General features: G+C 40.2%; 1 protein-coding gene across 1 annotated transcript in view; it reads left to right on the plus strand.

Moving 5' to 3' along the window:
* Nucleotides 1-21,927, plus strand: part of LOC124596565 (ATP-binding cassette sub-family C member 12-like) — a 526,900-nt gene that overhangs the window by 447,361 nt on the left and 57,612 nt on the right. Inside the window, exon 25 of the mRNA XM_047135749.1 lies at nt 7,890-8,034. Within this exon, the coding sequence (XP_046991705.1) occupies nt 7,890-8,034 (145 nt within the window). The remainder of the gene's footprint in view (nt 1-7,889; nt 8,035-21,927) is intronic.

Here is a 21,927-nt window from a genome sequence, read left to right on the forward strand (position 1 = left end):
TATATATATATATATATATATATATATATATATATATATATATATATATGACTTACCAAATGAAAGCACTGGCACGTCGATAGACACACAAACAAACACAAACATACACACAAAATTCTAGCTTTCGCAACCAACGATTGCTTTGTCAGGAAAGAGGGAAGGAGAGGGAAAGACGAAAGGATGTGGGTTTTAAGGGAGAGGGTAAGGAGTCATTCCAATCCCGGGAGCGGAAGGACTTACCTTAGCGGTAAAAAAGGACAGGTATACACTCGCACACACACACATATCCATCCACACATATACAGACACAACGCTTGCATTGTGGGCTACACTCCTTTGTCACCCCTTACCCCTTTAATAGATAGGTGGTTTTTTCCCCCACAGTGATTGTTGCTCAACAGTATGGTACATATGTATCAAGTTTAGTTGAAATCAAACCATTGGTTTAGGAGGAGATGTGGAACTTACATATGCACACATACATGTACATCAATTTTTACAATTTGTATGGATTTCAAGAATCATTCTTGATTGTGCAATCCATTCATTTCTTTGTTCTTTGGTTTCTCTGCTTCTCATGATACTCATTGTCATTCTTTGGGAACTTAAACATACTTCACAATCTTTATCTGTTTTACATTTTTGCTGTTCTTTTTGTTTTCACTGTTTTGCTTCAGAACTGGCAAGAACTCCTCCTCTTTTATGTTTTGGCATTGTTCAAATGGTTCAAATGGCTCTGAGCACTATGGGACTCAACTGCTGAGGTTATTAGTCCCCTAGAACTTAGAACTAGTTAAACCTAACTAACCTAAGGACATCACAAACATCCATGCCCGAGGCAGGATTCGAACCTGCGACCGTAGTGGTCTTGCAGTTCCAGACTGCAGTGCCTTTAACCGCACGGCCACTTTGGCCGGCTTTTGGCATTGTCCAAAATATAAATCAAGTCAACTGTTTATTAACAAATAAATTTAGTACACTTTACACACTTTTCGTACTTTATTTTTTATGTACTATCAGCCAGTGTATCACTTTGACTACTCACACTTCATTTTTTTTTTAATCACTTGCTACACTATGTTTTTGGTTCCTCCCTTCATCACTGATAAGAAAGTGCATTCAAACCCATGATGGGTCTAACTTTATTTACCCCTACAAATGGGTAGCCCCACTGTGCCTATTTCCAGTACATACCAAAATGGCTTTCCATGATCCACAATTTTTCATGACATTCCACAACATTCAAGAGTGTTCTGGAATGTTCTACAGTGATCTGGGATGTTCCTGAACATTCTGGAAACTTCGCAAATGTTCCAGATTATTCCCAAACATTCTAGAACATCTCAGAGCATTGTGGAACATTCTGGAATCTTGTGGAATGCTTCCAGGTACTCTCATATGTTCTGGCATGTTCTTGAATACTCTTAAATCTTCTGGAATGTTCTAAAAATTTCTAGAGGCCAGAACTTTCCAGCCTTCATATCTGCAAAAGCACATCTTTCAGGTAAAAACTATTTATGTTTTAGATTCAACTGAGATATATTTTCATCAAAGAACAGTATTTACAGTTTCTACGCCAACCTCCCTCTCCACCCATCCGCCACCCCAGACTGATGTACATCAGCATACAGTTTCGTCAAGTCTGCACAAGACAATATTTCAAAATACTTATTTTCATGGAAGAGCAAAAGAGATGCAGAAATAAAAAGGCACAAGAAATACTAATTACTAAACATATATTGTGATAAACCACATTGGGGTTGCAAATTTATTTTTATTTCATAAGTTCTGGTTGCTAAATCAATGACTGAATATGAATGACATAACAAAAATTAATAACATACAATATCTCTTTTACTACTCGTTCCATTACCATAAGGCACATAATCATATTCATTTGTTGTCAACTTCCTGACTAATGACAAATGAGTCAGAAAGTACTCTGAAAAAACATTAATTAAACTATAGCATAGTTTTAACCCTCTTTTTCCTTTCCTTTCCCCTAAAATCAGGACATCAGTTTCACCCAAGAATATTTGACAGTAAGAATTTTTTTTTTAAGTTTCATAGGTATCCCTTCCACTTGCCATACCTCTAAGGATCTGTTTTACTTTTCTTCCCCCAGAATAGTTGCAAATGAGATTTGGGGTTTTTGTATGACAGTATGAAAAAATATTTGTGATTTACAGGAGCAAAATTTGTTTTCATATGAAAATCACAGCTCAGTCATTCAAATATAGAATTGCACAATTGCAACTTCAACATTGTTCTCAAATTGACCTCATAACAATCTTATAAATTTCTTCACCCTTTACCTTCTAAACTTATGTACAAATTTAAACAATACATGTTCTTTATTTCTACTCTTATCTCTATATTCTCTAATTACTATGGACTGATCATCATGGACAGGCAAAAACTGCTTTCCAGACACAACTTCATCAGTTACTGCATTTCCTCAGTTTCATTAACAAAAACATTATCAACTCTTAGCTTCAACAATTCATCATCATATATTTCAACTTTAATTTTGCATTTAGCTTCAGAATCCTTAAAGTTTTTCTCCTCCAACAATAATATTAATAAGATCATTACCTTCACTAAAGTTGGCAAAGCACTGTCATTCTCTAAGTCATCATCATCCTCTTTTCCAAATACCCCCTCCCAAAATTCAGAATCAGTGCATTTATCACTCTCCTCGTTATTACTTTTAAACTTCACTTTCAGCCCAGTTGTGAAAATCACTCACCACCTCCACACCCAACCTTGATTTTCTACTTTTTTTGAACACACTTATGAATCATTCTTCCACATACTATCCCAAAATTCTTTACCAAAATTTATTTGATTCATCTGATGCTTGTGGTATATGTTTTAACTCTGTTCATCATAATTATTCTGGTTATTTGAATTCCACCAGGCGTTAGAGGTCCTATTATAATTTGATCTGTTCACCCCAAAACTCTAGACCCTCACTGACATGACCCTGTGTTTTCTGGATGTGTTGCCTTGTTATCTTGTTTCCAGTTTGTTTGCATTCTATTTCTTGTTCTCATTCTCCATTTCTGTTATCACCATTTCTTTCACAGCCTCCATCTCTCCCATTTCCATTGTAGTCTCTTGCCCTATTATTCAGATTTTAATTCCCAAAGTTCCCTTATTCCTTCTTCTGAAATGCTCCCCATTGAAACCAGAATTACAAACCCATTGTGATAATTCTCATGGCCAAAGTTATGTGAAAGATTTCTCACCATTGCCCTATCTAATTTGTCTACATACTTAAGTAACTGATCAAGTAAATATTCTGGCCAACAGAATAGATCCCACTGTAGCTTTCCATGTAACCTCCTTTTGGGTGCATATATCTGAGTCATTCCATCAACAAGTTTATCTAAGTGTACTAATTTCTTTTATAGGTTCCTGCAAAAATCTTTCATCATTCCATTCCTTCTTCTAAAAATAGGTCCATTTAAAAATCACTCTTGATTCTACATTGCTCAGATTCTGACCAGAACTTCTTCAAAAACTTTTCGTAATATCATTCAAGGTTTCCCACAGGTGAAAAGGTTTATTAGCCAAAGACAGTCCCCCCCCCCCCCTTCAAGAAACTTTTTATAAATTGACATTTAAATTATCTAACTCACCAAATACAAAGCTATCTTTACAATGTTGCAAGAAATCAACAGTGTGTAAATTATCACAAGAAAAGCTTTTCTCTGGTAACCTAACCCATACAGCTTTACTATTAATGCATAACTTTGATATTAAATTCTGTGGAATCTCATTTACCTTTTTATTGATTACATTTATATTGTTTGTAACAGTTCCATGTACCTCATTTATGTTTGACTCTAATTTAGTTATTATTCTCTCAGTTTCAGAACTTAACTCTAATGTTTTTTGTACAGATTTTAATTCTTCAATGTCCTTACATTGCCTTTCTTTGCCAAACTCATTTTCTAAAACTATTATTCTTTTATTGAATTACTCACTGTTCTTTACAATTTTCAGCTTTAAGAGATCGCTACTGGATTTTATAGTTGACTCTAAATGATCACTGTCAGCTTTCACTGTTGAACTGAACTTCCCAGCCCCCTTTCCACTTCACATTCTAGATTCCATCTGTTTATTATTGGATTTCATAGATAACTGAGTTTTTTGACATTTCTGTCAGCATGTATAAATGTGTAATGTTTTACGCACAAAAACAGAACTGTAGATATGCTGTTCCTAAGTTGATTGAAGCAATAATTAACAATCAGTAAATATGCTCATCTTGATTTTTTGTAGATGTTGTTGGCTTGGCTTGTCGTCCAGTAAAATTTGGGGAACAAGTACTCCAGAGTCTCTAGTGTTAACAATTTCATGAAAAAAACATTAACTCATTTCGCAGTATATTCTTGGTCTCAAATCAGTCAGTAACATTCACATAATAAATCAAACTAATATTCTTGATAAAGACATATTTGACCATAGTCAACTCACAAAACAAATTTCACATCATCTAATATGGAAGCAAGCTGCAGACTACGGAACAAGAAATAAATAAATAAATAAAATAAATAAATAAATAAATGTCTCTTCTGACCACTTCCCAAAGCTCTATAGACACAGTTATAGAGCAGTATACAAAGATAGCACACCTTGTTGGTGCAAAGAGTTTGAAACGTAACATTGCAGTAAGTCTGAGTCAGCATTTATAATGAAAGTAATAATCAGAACACAAGCATATTGTATACAGAAAAAAAGCAATTATATGCTCATAAGCATAAGTTTTGTGAATTGGGTAATGTTGAATATGTAATTATCTTCTGGTCACTGACAAAAGAAAGAAATCTAATTACAAAGAATAATTAACATTTTCATAAGTAACATAAAATTAAAGAAATGGGTTTCCAAAATATAATAGGAAAAATGTAAAAAGGTAAATGAAATTTCAAATAATAGTCACCAAACAACAAAATAACAAACTCCAGTTATGAAACATAAGATATGCAATACATAATAATTATGAAAGTTCCCATAATGAACATAAAATATGCATTTTTCATAGAAACATCATCTAAAAATGAGTGGTATCAATTGGTTCGTTAAACAGAGATATATTGTGTTCTGCCATTGCTCAAGCAATGGTTATGTTACACATTCATTTCAGTGGCAGCTGTGGAGTGGAGGTACTGTTGCTGTTTGTTATGTTTGATGTGGATGGAGGTACTGATATAGCCATTCTTGAGGAGGGGATCAACATAAAGGAAGGTGGGTTGTTGGGTTGAGGAGGACCATACGAAGTGAATGGGGAAGTAGGTGTTCAGGTTCTGGAGGAACTGGAAAGGTTGTCATGACCCTTGTTCCAGATCATGAAGATGTCATTCATGAATCTGAACCAGGTAAGGGGTTTGAGATTCTGTCTTGTCAGGAAGGATTCCTCTAGATGTCCAATTAACATGGTGCCAGGTAGATGCCTATTGCTGTTCCAAGTATTTGTTTCTAGGTGATGCCTTCAAAGGAGAAGTAGTTGTGAGTGAGGATACACTTTGTCATCGTGACCAGGAAGGAGATTGTAGGTTTGGAGTTACTCAATTGCTGGGAAAGTTAGTGCAGTAGCAGAAAGGCCATGGGCATTGTAAATATTAGTGTAGAGGGAGGTCACATTGACATTGAGGATCAGAGCAACAAGTTTTAATGGAACAGGAACTGTGAAGATTCAATGGAAGAAATGGTTGGTGTTTTTTATATAGTAGGATAGGTTATGCGTAATAGGCTGAAGGTGTTAATCCACAAGAGCAGAGATTCTCTCTGTGGGTGCCACAGGGGCATGTTCTGGGTGGTTGGGTTTATGCAATTTAGGAAGCATGTAGAAGGTAGCAGTGTGGGGAGTGATGGGGTCGGGAAGAGAGAAAGACTCAGGGAGAGGTTCGGGACTGGACCTAATGATTTGAGAATAACTGGATATTCTGCTGGATTTCTGGCATGTGGTCACTGTGCTTGGGTGTTTAGGTGGCTGTATGAGACAGTTGGTGAAGTCTCTCTGCCAGTTAATCCCTGCAGCCTTTGTCAGCATGGATGTTTATAAGGTCGGGATCAGTTTTTAGGTTGTGAGTTGATTTTCTTTCTGCAGATGTAAGATTGGTTTCCATAATCTACGTGCTTCCTAAAGTCCATAAACCCTTTCATCCAGGACCCCCCTCCCTCCCCCAGTTGCAGCTGGTTACTGTGCCCCCACAGAGAGAATCTCTTCTCTCATGTTGTGCTCTTCAAACTAAGCTGCATCCACTGTGCTGCTTTCTAAATGTCAAATTTGTCAACATCAGTCATTCCCATTCATGTAGTGCTGCTTTAGTTGTGGCATGGCTAGTTCCTACACCATTGAGGGAACTCCATGCTTTTAAGATCCTCTTCTGGGAGTTGTATGGTCATACCTGCTTTGCCTATCTTCTCACAGTCAAGGAAGAATGGCCACTGATTTCTCCATTCTTTTGTTACATAATAGTTTGCTCAAGAGGGTTGACCATTCTTTACCCAGATTGTTTCTCTAGATTTTAGTCAGGTGTATGGTGTATTCTGCATTGTTTCAAGAATTTATAATTGTCTGGATCTTTTGATTTTTGTCAATTCAAGTGTTATTTATTTTTGTTGTCAAAAATTTGATAGAACAATATCAGTGAGAACTAACAACAAGAATATTGGTGTGGATTTAAGAATTCCTATCACAATCCTGATTATGTCATTTAGATAAATATATATTTCATTGCCATGGCTGCTTCTGCTTCAAACAGGAGAACAGTACTCGAAGACAAGACACACAACTGCTTGTGCTGTAGTTCATAATGTGTTTGCTTTATATCCCCAGCTTGCACCAGCAAGTTTTCTTAATATATTATATCTTGATTTTAGCTTTTTTTCCTCTTAGTTCTATGTGTTTTTTTTTAAGTCTGAGATCTGTCAAAAGTTACATCTAAATATTTGTGGCGGAAGATTTGTTGTGGAAGATTAAATTCAGTTCTTTGTCATCATGTTGGTTAGATGGAGTGGGCTGACTTTTTATTTATTGTGGTTGAGGCAAAGTCTCAGTGTTTTGTAATACTGATCAAGCTTTACTAGACTGTTAGTAACTTTTTCTTCAACCTCTTCAAATAAGTTTCTTTGAGTTACTATCATTAGGTCACTGGCTGGTGTATAAGTTAAATAAAAATGGGACCAAAATGAAGTCCAGTGAGAGACTATTCTTTATGATATAAGATTTACCTGTAGTTTCTGTAACAATCTAAGAATATGCCTGTAGTTTCTGCAAAGAGCTAAGAATATGCCTGTCACATACTCATCCTTTTCAATAGTTGATTACATCACTATCTGTACAATTTGCTTAGTGTTTGATAAAATATAATCTTTCATTTTTCCTTCCATTTGTAGTTTGTCAATTCAATTTGCTGTACATCAGCGAGGATACTTCCTAAATTTTTTTCTTAAATTTGCATTAAAATATCCCATCATCATCCTGTAGTGGGTTTTGGTGTCTGCTTTAGTTTCTACATCCTTTCACACAGATCATTTATGTTTTCATCAGCATGTGGTTACATTGGTGCATAGGTTAATGATTTTCATTGAATATCATTTGTTTATTCTTTTTTAAACAAGTCCTGCTATTCTTTTCTAGATTTATTCAGTACCTCCAATGCTGTTTTTAAATTATTGTTATTATTATTCTTATTATTTTATTACAATCAAGCCTATGCTAAGACTATTGTAACAAAAAATAACTCTTCTGTTTTTGCAGCATACTTAGTGTTATTTCTTTTTTATTTATTCATAACAGAAACATTTTGTTAAGTACCAAAGTGTACTGGTTCATTGCATTACATGCAAACATTTATAGTTGTCTCTCTTTTCAGAATATTGATGTGGTACCAACTAACAACAAATCAGCATATACATTGGCAGAAGAAGGAAGTATATTCTTCCACAATGTGAAATTAAAATTCTGGCCTCCAGGGCATAAAGCACTAACTTTCAAAATAAAGAGCAATCAGAAGATTGGTAAATTTTACTTAATTCAGAAATACTGCTCCATTGAATATTGACTAATCTGTTGCTTGAAAAGTTTATTTTGTTAGTGCAGAACCACAGAATGACTGTAAAGTCATTGCGGAACATAAAGAATATTTATTTCTGCTCAAAAAAATCTCAAATGGTGAATATTATGGAATGATGTTTATGGCACAACGGTAAAAGCAGTGAATCTTGAAATGAGCACCCTTGATAGTGGATAGCATTTCTAGTTGATATTCAGTTAACCCATCCCTTATCCAGCATCACTGTAACATCATTTGAACAATTCTTTTATCAAAATTATGTGGAACAAGTCAGTTTACAGGATGTGTATACATGATTAGTGTTAACAATAATGAACACAGTATCATTTTATTCCTACTCATGCAATTTTAATTTAAAATTTTTTTTAGCTACCAGTTTTGGAACTTCATCAATGAAACAGAAGGAGTTATCCAGAAGCAATGATTTTAAAATTAGATTTAAAACTTACTTCAGTACCTGCCTGTGAGACATTTTAGGCTATTGTTAACAAAGAGATAGAGGGGCTGGCCAGTACTTACCTCCGCTCAGTACAGCCGATAGATACACAAAACAGAACAGAAAATTTACTTTCCTAGCTTTCGGGACTTTGTTCCTTCATCAGGGAGGAGAGAGGGGAAAAAAGGGAAGAAGGGAAAGTAGATTCAGTTACTTACAACCCAGGATATGAAGCAACAGGGAAAGGTAAACAGGGAGGGTAATAAGGATGGAGGCATGGTTGTCAGAGGGAAGCCGAAGATATTCTACTGTAAGTACTGTGCCAGCTTCAAACCAAAGAGGATGCATACAGAAGTAAAGAGGTATATAGTATAAAGATAAACACAACTATGTAGGAAGAAAAGATGCGTGAATGGCTAAAGAGGAGAGGGAAAAAGGAGAAAACTAAAGAGTAAATGGGAGTGAGGTTGGTTAATGTAGGTTCAGTCCAGGGGGATGGCGGGATGGAAGGATGTGTTGGAGTGCAAGTTCCCATCTCTGCAGTTCCGAGGGACTGGTGTTGGGTGGGAGAAGCCAAATGGCACATACGGTGTAGCAGGTTCCATGGTCCCTAGAATTATGCTGGAGGGCATGCTCTGCTACTGGGTATTGGACATCTCCTAGGCGGACAGTTTGTCTGTGCCCATTCATGCGCTCAGCCAGTTTAGTTGTCGTCATACCGATGTAAAAGGCTGTGCAGTGCAGGCATGTCAGCTGATAAAAGACATGTGTTGTTTCACACGTGGCCCTGCCTTGAATTGTGTATGTTTTACCAGTAGCGGGGCTGGAGTAGGTGGTTGTGGGGGGATGCATGGGGCAGGTTTTGCAACGGGATCGGTTACAGGGGTAGGAACCGCTGGGTAGAGAAGGTGGTCTGGGAATATCATAGGGTTTGACAAGGATGTTATGGAGGTTAGGGGGGGTGACGAAAGGCAACTCTGGGTGGTGTGGGGAGAATATTGTCAAGGGATGATCTCATTTCAGTGCTTGACTTGAGAAAGTCATATCCCTGGTGGAGTAATTTATTTATGTATTCGAGGCCAGGATAATATTGGGTGACAAGGGGGATGCTTCTGTGTGGTCTGGGTGTAGGAACATTGTTGTTGGACGGGGAGGAATGTATTGCTCAGGAGATCTGTTTGTGGACAAGGTCTGCAGGATAGTTGTGGGAGTGGAAAGCACTGGTCAGGTTATTGGTGTAATTGTTGAGGGATTCGTCACTGGAGCAGATACGTTTGCCATGAATACCTGGGCTGTAGGGAAGGAAGCATTTGATGTGGAATGGATGGCAGCTGTCAAAGTGAAGGTATTGTTGTTTGTTTGTGGGTTTGATGTGGACAGAGGTGTGGATGTGAGCTTCCACAAAATGGAGGTCAACATCCAGGAAGTTTTGGAGAAGGACCAGGTGAAATTCAGATTCGAAAAGGAGTTGAGGTTTTTGAGAAAATTAAGGAGTGTTTCTTCCAAAAGCTAGGAATGTAAATTTTCTGTTCTGTTTTGTGTATCTATCAGCTGTACTGAGCTGAGGTAAGCACTGGCCAGCCCCTCTATCTCTTTGTTAGTATTTGTTTCACATCTTTATATGAGATTTTCCATTAATCATTTTAGGCAATTGGGTAAATGATTGAAAATAGCTACTGGTAGCTTTAACAATGGGTAATATAGGTCAGTTTTTCCTTCTAGTGTGATAGGGGTGCACATCAGTGTCCTTCTCAGATTGTAGTGGATTATTTATGACAAATTTCATTAGGGAAAAATTTAATGTGAAAGAGAAGTTAAAATGCATAGTTCCTTGAAGTGGTATCTACATGACGTGCATGGGTAAACACCATATATTATTGTCGTTGCTCACTTTTATGCAATCAATAATTTTTTTAAGTGAACCAAAGAAAATTATTCCATATGATATCATTGAACCCTCTGGGACTCCCTTTGTGATTTTACGACAGTAACTAAAAAACTAAAATTTTCTACCTTTCTGAAATTGTCTAAATTATCTAGCACAGCCTTTTGCATTCTGTCTGTCTAGTATGATTCAGACAAGCTGTGTGTAAAGTCATCAGTTCCATAAAATGTAATTTTTTCTAACAATAAGAGACTATCATGTTCTACACAATCAAAGGGCTTGGAGGGATCACAAAAAATACCAACTGGCAATATATTGTTATTTAAGGCTTTTACCATTTGATAAGTGAATGTAGCTCAGGTAGTCATCCATAAAGACCACTCCATCAACAATGAAAAACAATCAAACAATTTAAAATCAAAGATAGTAAAATACTCTGTATTAAACTGAATGAAAGTCCAAACCCACAATAGCTGTTTATTTTTATACTTCTTATATTTTTTATAAAAATTTGTTTTTGTAGTTTTGTTGGTTTAATATACTTTGCCATCTAGGAGTAAGCCTTCATTCAGATTTTGTTATCTTGTTGTGGATGTAACCAGGCAGTCTAGTTTTCTTAGCTGTAATTTTAAGTGTACTTTCTTCTCGTAAGTGTAATTGTTAATATTTTTGATCTCTTGTACTGGATTGTTATTTAACACTGAAATCAATATTGTTACTGCGATTTCCAATGTCCAGTCTGCATGTCCTTTAATTTGGGTTCTACTGCTAGATATAGCAATTTTAAACCCATAATGCGTTGGCGCATGCTCAGCCTCACAGTATTCTGTGTGTGGCAGATGCAGTTCTATTTGATGAATGCCAATATCTTTAAATATTTTTAGTATGTTAACAGCTCCCAAGGATTGTATGTCCTTTCATTCCTTGTTTCAACTGTGGATTGTCATGTGCTGTCCAGGCTTGTTTTTTGACAGAGTTTTGTTTTTATGCACACTTGCATCTTGGAAGTCATGGCACATGTGACTACATCTAAGCCAGGTTCACACACACAAACACACACACACACACACACACACACACACACACACACACACTCACACACACATACACACACACCTAATGTGGTGCCACCAAAGATTGTGGCTTTCTGTAGTGGCACCATGAGCTACCATTCATACAGGATGCCACAGCTTTCAATATGGCATCAATTGAAATCATATCAGTGGATATGAATGTTATAGTGTATATTATTGCTTTTTAGAGCTGTGACAAAGAGCTAAGTACAAGAAAGACAAAGCCCAAATGTTGTATCCGACAATAGATTTTGCACAGGGATAAATCAGGGACCACAAACATCTTTATAATACAAATAACATTGAGAGACAAAAATGCCATCTGCAGTGGCAAACTAACTGCCAGCTGGCATGTAAACATCATCCACAGACACACCACTCTTCAAAAATTTAGAATCTTGTTGAATTTGTTGTTATAGGCATTTCAAATAACTAATTTTTAGTTTAACAGCTGCCTCATGACAGTCTGGAGCTATTTCCTGTATAAAATCCGCAATTTATGGAATGTTTGGTCTCACAAATCATGAAGCTTGTACAACTCACTGTTTTTGGTTACATTTATTAAGATTATTTCCTTACTTATTCAAAAATCTTTTAAGAGTGTGGGATATGTCAAGCAAATATTGCACACACACACACACACACACACACACACACACACACACACACACTGCTATTCTTGTAGTTCCAGTAGCTGTGAAAGTGTACCTGCTGACAACTGTTTTCAGTTCTTTTTAGAAATAAATTAAAAACATACTGAAATCGAATGAATTACAGCTGAAATTACTAAATGATAACTGTGACAGAATGCTCATGTTTTGAAATACTGCCACCAGGGAGCACTGGTGGTAGGAAAGTGGTACAACTGAGCTGAACTTTTTGTGGCATGACAAAAGTTGCATCTCTTAAGTTGCACCACTAAAAACTGGGCATTCACACGTGCAATTGCATTGCATCTGCAGTATGCCATTAGCTGTGGTGGCACTTTTCTTGTGTGTGTGAACCCAGCTTTAGTGTCTGCTTTGTTCAGTAGGTTATGTTGATTATTGTCACCTTTTCTTATGTAGTTTCATTCCGTATGCAGATATGACCTGAAGATATACCTCCAGGATATGAAACTGGTCATCATACATGGAAAAACACAATAAACAGCAATTGCAGATTTGGACTTTCACTCAGTTTAATATAGACTATTTTACCATCTCTGATTTTAAATTGTTTGATTGTTCTTCACATGATGTACAAGTTCTGTAGCTGTGGTTGCCTGACCTAAAATGTTATTTGTAGAATAATGAGAAATTCATGTTAGGAAAGGTGTGGATCTCTGCACCACAGTGATTTCACATCCTTTATTTGGCTAAATAACATCAATTCCATCTGTGCATAAAGATCTGAGAATAAACAATTTTTATGCACTAAAAATGAAGTTATGTGAAAATGAAAAGTACAGTACTTATCTTTGTTGGTTCTGATGGAATATTTTGTGTTAAAGCCTACAGGTCATACAAGATCCAGCAAAATGCAACATCCTTAATCTCACATCATAAAATCACTAAAACCAGGGCAGACTAGGCACAGCTTTGGCAGTTCTGCTGAAGGTTCAGCATTGCTTCAGTATGGCTTTGCAGAGCACAAACATTATTAAGAAAACATCAAGTGTAGTAACAAAATAATAAATGCTATAATTTATAATGCATTTGTCATTTATAGTGAAAGTTTTCATGTATCAAGAAGTGTTCATTAAGCTCACATTTTCCCAGAGATTGCATCTTCACTCACAGTAATCACCTGAATGCAACAAGTTTACTGTTGCCAATCGCTGTTTATTTATTCCCACAGTTTGTTTCATAGGTTTAAACTTTGGCATCAAGAGGGTTTATCTGAATTAATATGGCTGATAGGTGCTGTGCTATGACTTTGGATTAACCAGTGGGACTGTCTCCAGTGATACAGGCTCTTTTGCCTGTCTGTTAAATCACATACAGCACATACTTCCTACATCATTTGATACCAATAGTAGTCACATTAAAATTTAACCATAAACATTTGTATTTAAACTAGTTTTGTTGTATATCTTATAAAACATTACAGTTCTTTATGAATATAATAGAAAGAAACATTCCACATGGGAAATATACATTAAAAAAAGGTGCTGTGACTTACCAAATGGGAAAGTGCTGGTTGATAGACACAATAAAAAACACACAAACACACACACAAATATCAAGCTTTCGCAACCCACAGTTGCTTCATCAGGAAAGAGGGAAGGAGAGGGAAAGACGAAAGGATGTGGGTTTTAAGGGAGAGGGTAAGGAGTCATTCCAATCGCGGGAGCAGAAAGACTTACCTTAGGGGGAAAAAGGGACAGGAATACACTCGCACACACACACACATATCCATCTGCACATATACAGACACAAGAATACAGTTCTTTAGCTTTAGTTAAAATTATCTCATACTGTATTAAGTATGACAACAGAGTAATCCAATACATGTTCATAATGTTTATACAGAGACCAAAGCAGTAAGAAAAACCAGACTTCAGGCGTATATATAAAAAACTCTAAAGCATCTCATCAGAGCAAACTATACCATCACACCACCATCACCACCATCATACTTCCAAATCATCTCAAACCAACTTATCTCTCATCATCTTCTCTTAAGTAGCTAGTGTTCATATTTTAGCAAGTGACTAATTGTCATGTTCAAAGCAAAATATCATCATGAGTAATTATGTTGTGTGGCATGGATGTTGGAATAATGGATTAAATAAACAAATAACAAGGGCACAATGTCATAAATTAGTCAAAAGACAGCAATAATTTAGTACATAAAGTAGATAGAGTCTTATCAAAATGCACATCATGTCATAAGTTGAAGTTTAAGTGAATAAACTGATCTTATCACGTGGCTGAGTTTCAGCAAAAGTAGTATAATGGCAAAACACTAAGCCTGTTGGGGTGAAAATGAAAGAATCCAGAATTATTATTATTATTATTATTATTATTATTATTATTATTGTTACACATCATTAAAAGGACAAAGAAAAAATATTTCTGCTTTGTGATGGTTCATAAAATCATCATATCATCCTAGTTAAAAGAGGATGCAGTAACAGAAAAGATAACTGTTACAAATGATTGGAATGAAGAGATGATGCAACAAGGAAGTTGATGTGAGAACTAATTCAACATGTCCCAGAGCCTTGAGGGAATATGGTATAGTTGTAGGTAAACAACTAGAATTCTCTCATATACAGATTTATTCACACTTAGCGTCTACACAGATACAAGTCTGGAGGCTAACTGCCGTTAGCGTCCAACATGCTCTCCAAAACCTCTCCTCAAAGATAGCACACTTACGCACAGAACAAATATCGATTTTTATGGCGCTCTACGCCACATAGCCCCCTCCCCCCCTCCCCCCCCCCCCCCCTGCCCCACGCAGTATGGAGTACGTCCCTGTGAATGAGGGGGGTGAGAAGTTAGGAAGGTAACGCACAGTTCTTCTGCATCAGGCGGAAGCGGTCGACTGGTAGGAGACCCGGGGGGTGAAGCCCGGTACATTGACGGTGAGGTCAGCAAGCGACGGCGGCGGCTCAAGACCATGTCCCGTCCTGGAGTGAAGGTGTAGCACTTCGTCAGCCGGCAGGCGGAGAATCACCTTGCCAGAAGGCCTAACAAAGGCACGCAAATTGCCACTTGCAGCACTTCTGCTCAATTTAAAGCGGTGCACCACACGAGATTCTGCACTTCCTCCCTCAATATTGTCACACACGAGTACCACACACACTGTATCGCCATCTACGACAACAGATAATTTATGTATGTCGTCAGGGTGCACATGTGTTGTGAATTCTTGGATGGCACCAGTACGAGCAATGGTAGGGAGGCAGGGAGGTGTGGGAAAGCCATGGCAGGGGGAAGCATCTGCTAAGAGGGGGGTGGCAGGTGCACTAGACTGTGCAGGAGACAACCTCGGGCGATCAGCTGACAGACGAGGGAGCGTGACCGAAGGCAACGAGGAGCCAATGTGGGTTGAACGGCGTGACAAAGAGCTGTCACACGAAGATGGTAACACTATGGTAGAATCCGAGTGGTTGGCAGTTCGACTGCGAGGGCTGTGAGGAGTGAAGCCCCGAAAAGATTGGCCGCTTGAATTAGATGAATGCGGAGAAGGAGCAGTGCTCAGAAGAGAAACACGCTGTGGAAAATCAATACCCAAATGCATGGTGTGGGAAGATGGATGGCCGCTCGAAGCAGGAGTGGGAGAAATAGGGGCAGAATCAGGGAGGTTCACCTGAGGCTCAATGAAAGCTGGTTTCACTCGGTTGAGTGAGACCGTGGTTACAGAGTCTTTTATGAGGAGATCCATGTTATTCTCAGAGCGTTTGACGACCTTGTAAGGACCTGTGTAGGGCGACTGAAGCGGGGCTTTGACTGAGTCGTCTCTGAGAAACACGTACACACAAGAGTCTAGCGTGCACGGTACGTACACACGTGGAGGTGTATGAGCAGCCGGAGGTGGCGGCTGAATTTTGCTGCAGTGCAAGCGCACCCGCTCAAGAAGTGAAGGGAGTTCAGAGGGCCATGGAAGTGGGGTCGGAGTGACTAATTCTCCAGGCAAAACCAGAAGTTGGCCATATACAAACTCGGCTACGGACCCTTTGAGGTCTTCCTTGAAAGTCGCACGAAGGCCAAGAAGCACGAAGGGCAGTTCCTCTGTCCATACTGAGTCATGGCAACGCAGGGCAGACTTCAGGGTGCGATTCCATCGCTCGACAAGCCCATTGCTTTGGGGGTGGTATTCAGAAGTATGAATTTTGACAATACCACACAATTTACATAAGTCAGAGAAAACTGAAGACTCAAATTGTCGCCCCTGGTCAGTGGTGAGGTAAACAGGTGAGCCAAATCTAGAGATCCATGAATCTAAGAATGCTCGACTTACTGTCTCAGAGGTAATGTTTGGAATAGGCACAGCCTCAGCCCACCGAGTCATCCTGTCAATAGCTGTAAACAAGTAACGGAAACCCTCGGAGGGGGGCAAAGGGCCTACGAGGTCGACATGAACATGGTGAAACCGGCCTCAAGGTTGGACAAAACAGCCAAGGGGTGGAGAAGTGTGCCTGGAAACTTTGTTCTGTTGACACACCATGCATGCCCTTGCCCAAGACTGACAGTCACGGCGCATGTTTCTCCAGACAAACTGTTCAGCTACCAGACGGGTGGAGGCTTTGACACCGGGGTGTACTAATGTGTGTAGTTTGTCAAAGACCTGGCGTTGAAGGGGCTTAGGAATGAATGGCCGCAATGTACCAGTCGATTCATCACACCACACTAAGTCAGATATGCCAGGGAAAGTAGAGCGTACCAGTTGGAGAGAGGAGCTGTGGTCTGAAATTAACTGCATGGTATCGGGGTCTGCGGATTGCAACCGAGGTAGGCCCGTTAAGTCAATTAAGGTTGTGACAGCACCAACACGCAAGAGAAAATCAGCGACCACATTGTCCGCTCCTCGGATGTAGCGAATGTCATTTGTAAATTGCAAGATGTAATCGATGTGACGAAAGCGTCGTGGGGGCGGATCAGCCGCAGGATTTTTTATGGCAGGAACCAACAGCTTGTGATCAGTGAGCACATAGAAATCTCGTCCCTCAACATCAGTTCTGAAGTGTCTTATGGCCTCGTAAACTGCAAGTAGTTCTCTGTCGAACATCGAGTATAGATTTAAGTGTCAGGAAGTCGTTTCTGAAAGTATTTGTATGGAGTGTAGCCATGTATGGGAGTGAAACATGGACGATAACCAGTTTGGACAAGAAGAGAATAGAAGCTTTCAAAATGTGGTGCTACAGAAGAATGCTGAAGATTAGATGGGTAGATCACGTAACTAATGAGGAAGTATTGAATAGGATTGGGGAGAAGAAAAGTTTGTGGCACAACTTGACCAGAAGAAGGGATCGGTTGGTAGGACATGTTCTGAGGCATCAAGGGATCACCAATTTAGTATTGGAGGGCAGCGTGAAGGATAAAAATCGTAGAGGGAGACCAAGAGATGAATACACTAAGCAGATTCAGAAGGATGTAGGTTGCAGTAGGTACTGGGAGATGAAGAAGCTTGCACAGGATAGAGTAGCATGGAGAGCTGCATCAAACCAGTCTCAGGACTGAAGACCACAACAACAACATTCAATACCAGCGGCTGTTAAAATATCTGTCACGACTTGAACACGCTCCTCACTCTGTTCTAAAGTAGAAGCAAAAACCAATATGTCATCCATATATACGAAACAAAAGTCTAGATGGGATAAAGTTTGATTGATGAAATGCTGCCACGTTTGGGGTGCATTTTTCAACCCAAACGGCATAAATTTGTATTGGAACAGCCCGAAGGGAGTGGTTATGGCAGTCTTTTCAATGTCCTCCGGAGCCATAGGAATCTGATGAAATGCATGCTTACAGTCCAAAACAGAGAAGTACTTTGCACCTGCGAGCGCATGATTGAAGTCTGCGATGTGTGGGACCGTATATTTATCAATAATGGTGCGGGCATTTAAACGCCTATAGTCTCCGACCATACGCCAAGTACCGTCTTTCTTTTGGTCAAACACGATAGGACTAGCCCAGCAACTGGAAGAACATTCAATTATTCCCTTTTGTAACAGATCGTCCAATTGTTCTTTTGCAATTTTCATAAATTCCGGCTTGAGGCGAAGTGGACTTTGCGATATGGGCGGCCCATCGGTTAGATGTAACCGATGAACTGTGCCGTTAGTGACTACTGCAATACGTGGCGCGGCACGATAGTCAGATGTCTGTGAAGCGGAGCAGGCAGTGGTGGACGGGCCAAGCTGTGGCGCTGAGGGCACAGAAGTACAGGTTGCCACCCGCTCGTAGGCTGCGTAAAGGCCGCACACGTGTTAACATGGGCGAGGTTGGTACACTGGTTCTTGGTAGCGGGCCGTGCCGCTACGAGCGCTGTAGGCACGAGTGGGCGTGGCCGGACAGCAGATGGCCGTAGTTCATTGCCACAAGCTTGGCAAGTTAATTTTCCCTTCGGAACGCAAGGAGCATGAGCACTCGGGCATACCCTATCATTACAAAAGGGGGTGCTGACACAGTTTACAGAGTTCACAACATTGTCGTTAATATGCGCGGGCACGGGAACACCAGATTGGCACGGACTGACCTTGTCTGTAGCTGACGAGTCATCTGCTTGTAGTGCCGTGAGGCGTTGTTGTGTGGAGGCCAACTCGTGGTGTATGTCGCGGAGATGCAGCAGCATTTCCATACGTTCCATCCGCAACTTAGAAGACTTGGCACACTCCACAAGCCACTTGTTTGTCCAAGATTGCAGCTCCAAGGATAGGTTTACACACTTCTTAGCGCAGCACACATGTTTGGTGTTAGCCGAACTGTCACTCGGCGAAGCGAAAGGAATATGTTTGTTAAGGGAGGGGTAAAACACAGTATTTTGCACAAAATCTAGTGACAACTGATAGTGCTTGAGGAAATCAATTCCGAGAATAGGTTCTTCAATTGTTGACACTGGAAACGTCCACTCCAGCTTGCACTCGGGCGAAAGTTTCACTGTATACAAAGTGGAACCCGAACACTGTAGGGTAGACAAGTTCACTGCATGAAGTACTGTTTTGTGTGGTTGCACTTTATTGGTTGCTAGGCGAACTGGCAGCAAAGAGACGTCTGCGCCAGTGTCTACCAGAAAACATACACCTGATCGTAAATCGCGAGCATAGACTCGACCACACTTACTGTTATTGTCCGAAACGGAGTGCAACGTGGGATGGTGCCCGTTGTTTACATCGCAGGAGGTGGCACCGTAGCCTACCTGTGGTTGGAGTTTGGGTAAGAGCACGGTGACTGGCATTTACGAGCTTGCTCCCCGAATCTCGCGTGGAAGAAACAGTAAGGTTGGGCGGGCCTGTGCCCTTGTGGGTAGTTGCTAGGTGACGGAGTATGTGCCCCAGAGTCTTCCACAGAGGCCGATGCACTGTCGTTGCGAGGAGTTGAAGGTGCAGGCAGGGCGGCTAGTTTAAAAAACTTGTTATCAGCAGCACCAGACAAGGGCGTGGCGTCAGAAAGCGTCTTAGTGTGGTCACGTCCAGAATGCAGTGCACGGAGCTCACGTTGCCTGGCGGAGTATGCTCTGTCGGCGACGCATAAACATTCATTTACTGGCCTATCTTCATATGCAGAGATTGCAGTCTGGACAGGCAAAGGCAGCTTTTCAGTCCAGATTTCTGCGAGCGTGTCATCAGGCATAACTTGCTCATCGACGAGAAGACGGATGCACCGCCACAGCTGGGACGGAGACCTGTCACCGAGACGCTCTTCATAGATGAGCTGTCGCACATTTTCTCTTCTGGTTTTAGAGACGCGCTCCAGTATCGTTTGTTTCGCCACAGCATACTTCCCTGCTAGAGGGGGTGCTTTGACCAGATCATAAATTAAATTGACGCGGTCGTGAAGATGGTTCATGAGGCAGGCGAAGCGTGCGTTGTCGTCCAAAGCACAGACATTGAATGTTTGCTCAACCAGGTTAAACCAGAACTCCGGGTGAGCGGGTTTGAAGTCTGGTAATTTCGGCAGATTCGGCACTGCAGTCACTGCAGAGGTGTGCCTATTACTTCGGATGGAAGTAGAACATGCAGAAGATTGCGAGTCCAGATTATTGGCATCCCGTAATGCGGGAATCGCGAAATTCACTTGACGCCGGGGGGCGGCTGGGAAGCGATGGACGCTCGAACGGTGTGAGGATCGTAGTCAAAATGTGCATTCTCATTGACGTGGTAGCTCGGAGAGAAGCCACAAGTGCTTAAGTACGCCGATGAATGTCCATTATGCACACAGTATTCACTCGACCGTGAGTGGTGGGGCTGGTTGTAGATGTCGGAGTAATTACTATCCAGCACAGAATTGTTGACCTGATTAAAAGCAACACAAGGATCCCACACACGTCCACTAGGGTGCACACTCGGTGTGATATTTGCTGTTTGGCAAGCATTGAACACCTGTTGACTAGCTGGCGCGGAAGGATACACACATGGCGGGAACTGATTCGAGTTTGAATTTACTACTGGATTTTCCAAAGTAGCAAAACCTCGCTCAACACCACAAACTGTATTGAAATGTTCCGACCAACACTCTGTGGAGAACACGTGGCAAGGTCCTGGCTAACAAAGCCAGAGTCCACGACCGTTGGCGGTTGGAAGAAACTGCCGGCACTCGATGAATTCCACTGCATGTTCTGGCTGAAGGATTCCGAAGATTCTTGCGGCATGTCCACTATGACGGCAGGAGTGCTGGAGAGATGTTGCTGGAATCCGGGCGGCGGTGAATGCTGAAAGGCCATTGTCTGGAGCTGAACAAAGGCCCTTGCGATCGCGGAGAACCCCGACACGGTAGGCGCGTAAATAACCTTCAGGCGGTAACTTGGACGCATATTACACAAAAACAGGGTCACCAGTGAGGGAATATGGTATAGTTGTAGGTAAACAACTAGAATTTTACTCATATACAGATTTATTCACACTTAGCGTCTACACAGATACAAGTCCGGAGGCTAACTGTAGCGTCCAACATGCTCTCCAAAGCCCTCTCCTCAAAGATAGCACACTTACGCACAGAACAAATATCGATTTTTATGGCGCTCTACGCCACAGTCTTATTCGCACCAAGCACAAAACTCACAAAAATATGAATCATACTAGCGGTGAACATCTTCAATAATCAAAATATAGAATCCTACATACCAGTTCATTACCAAACACCAATCCAACCAAACACAATATTATGTCAGAATTTACTGTACCAACCAATCATTAGTATTTCTAACATAAAATATAATACACTATAATTAATAGATGAATCAGTAAAAATTCTCCTCCATAAACAAAATCTGTATATTTCAACTTTGCTACTGTACTTCCATACAGATCTCTGTTTTATCTGGAGGCTTTTTCAGTTCTCCACAATTCAATTCTTTCACAATTCTGTCACCACATATAATACTAACTGCACACTCTTCAATTACTCTCTCTCTCTCTCTCTCTCTCTTTCTCTCTGTATCTCTCTCTCCCTCCCTCCTTCCCTAACCCTTTTCCCCCCTCCACTCTCTCTCTCTCTCTCTCTCTCTCTCTCTCTCTCTCTCTCAGCATAGCAGACAAATCAGAATTGAGTACCTTTTCACCACAAGTGCACTTAAAATAAATCATCATTCACTACATACTTACCAAGTTCCTTCCATTTATTTTTAAGCTATTTCCAAAATGCACTCCAATACTTCTCCCACTGGTTGTGATGCAATTGTTAAGAAAATATAGATAGTCTTTGCCACACTATTCTTCAGACACAATAGATTTTGAGTTACTGTCAGTTATCCCTGTTGGAAATCCATCTGGTTTTGGCAGCATCGTTATAT

Source organism: Schistocerca americana, chromosome 2 (genome assembly GCF_021461395.2).
Source record: "Schistocerca americana isolate TAMUIC-IGC-003095 chromosome 2, iqSchAmer2.1, whole genome shotgun sequence".
Taxonomy (NCBI): domain Eukaryota; kingdom Metazoa; phylum Arthropoda; class Insecta; order Orthoptera; family Acrididae; genus Schistocerca; species Schistocerca americana.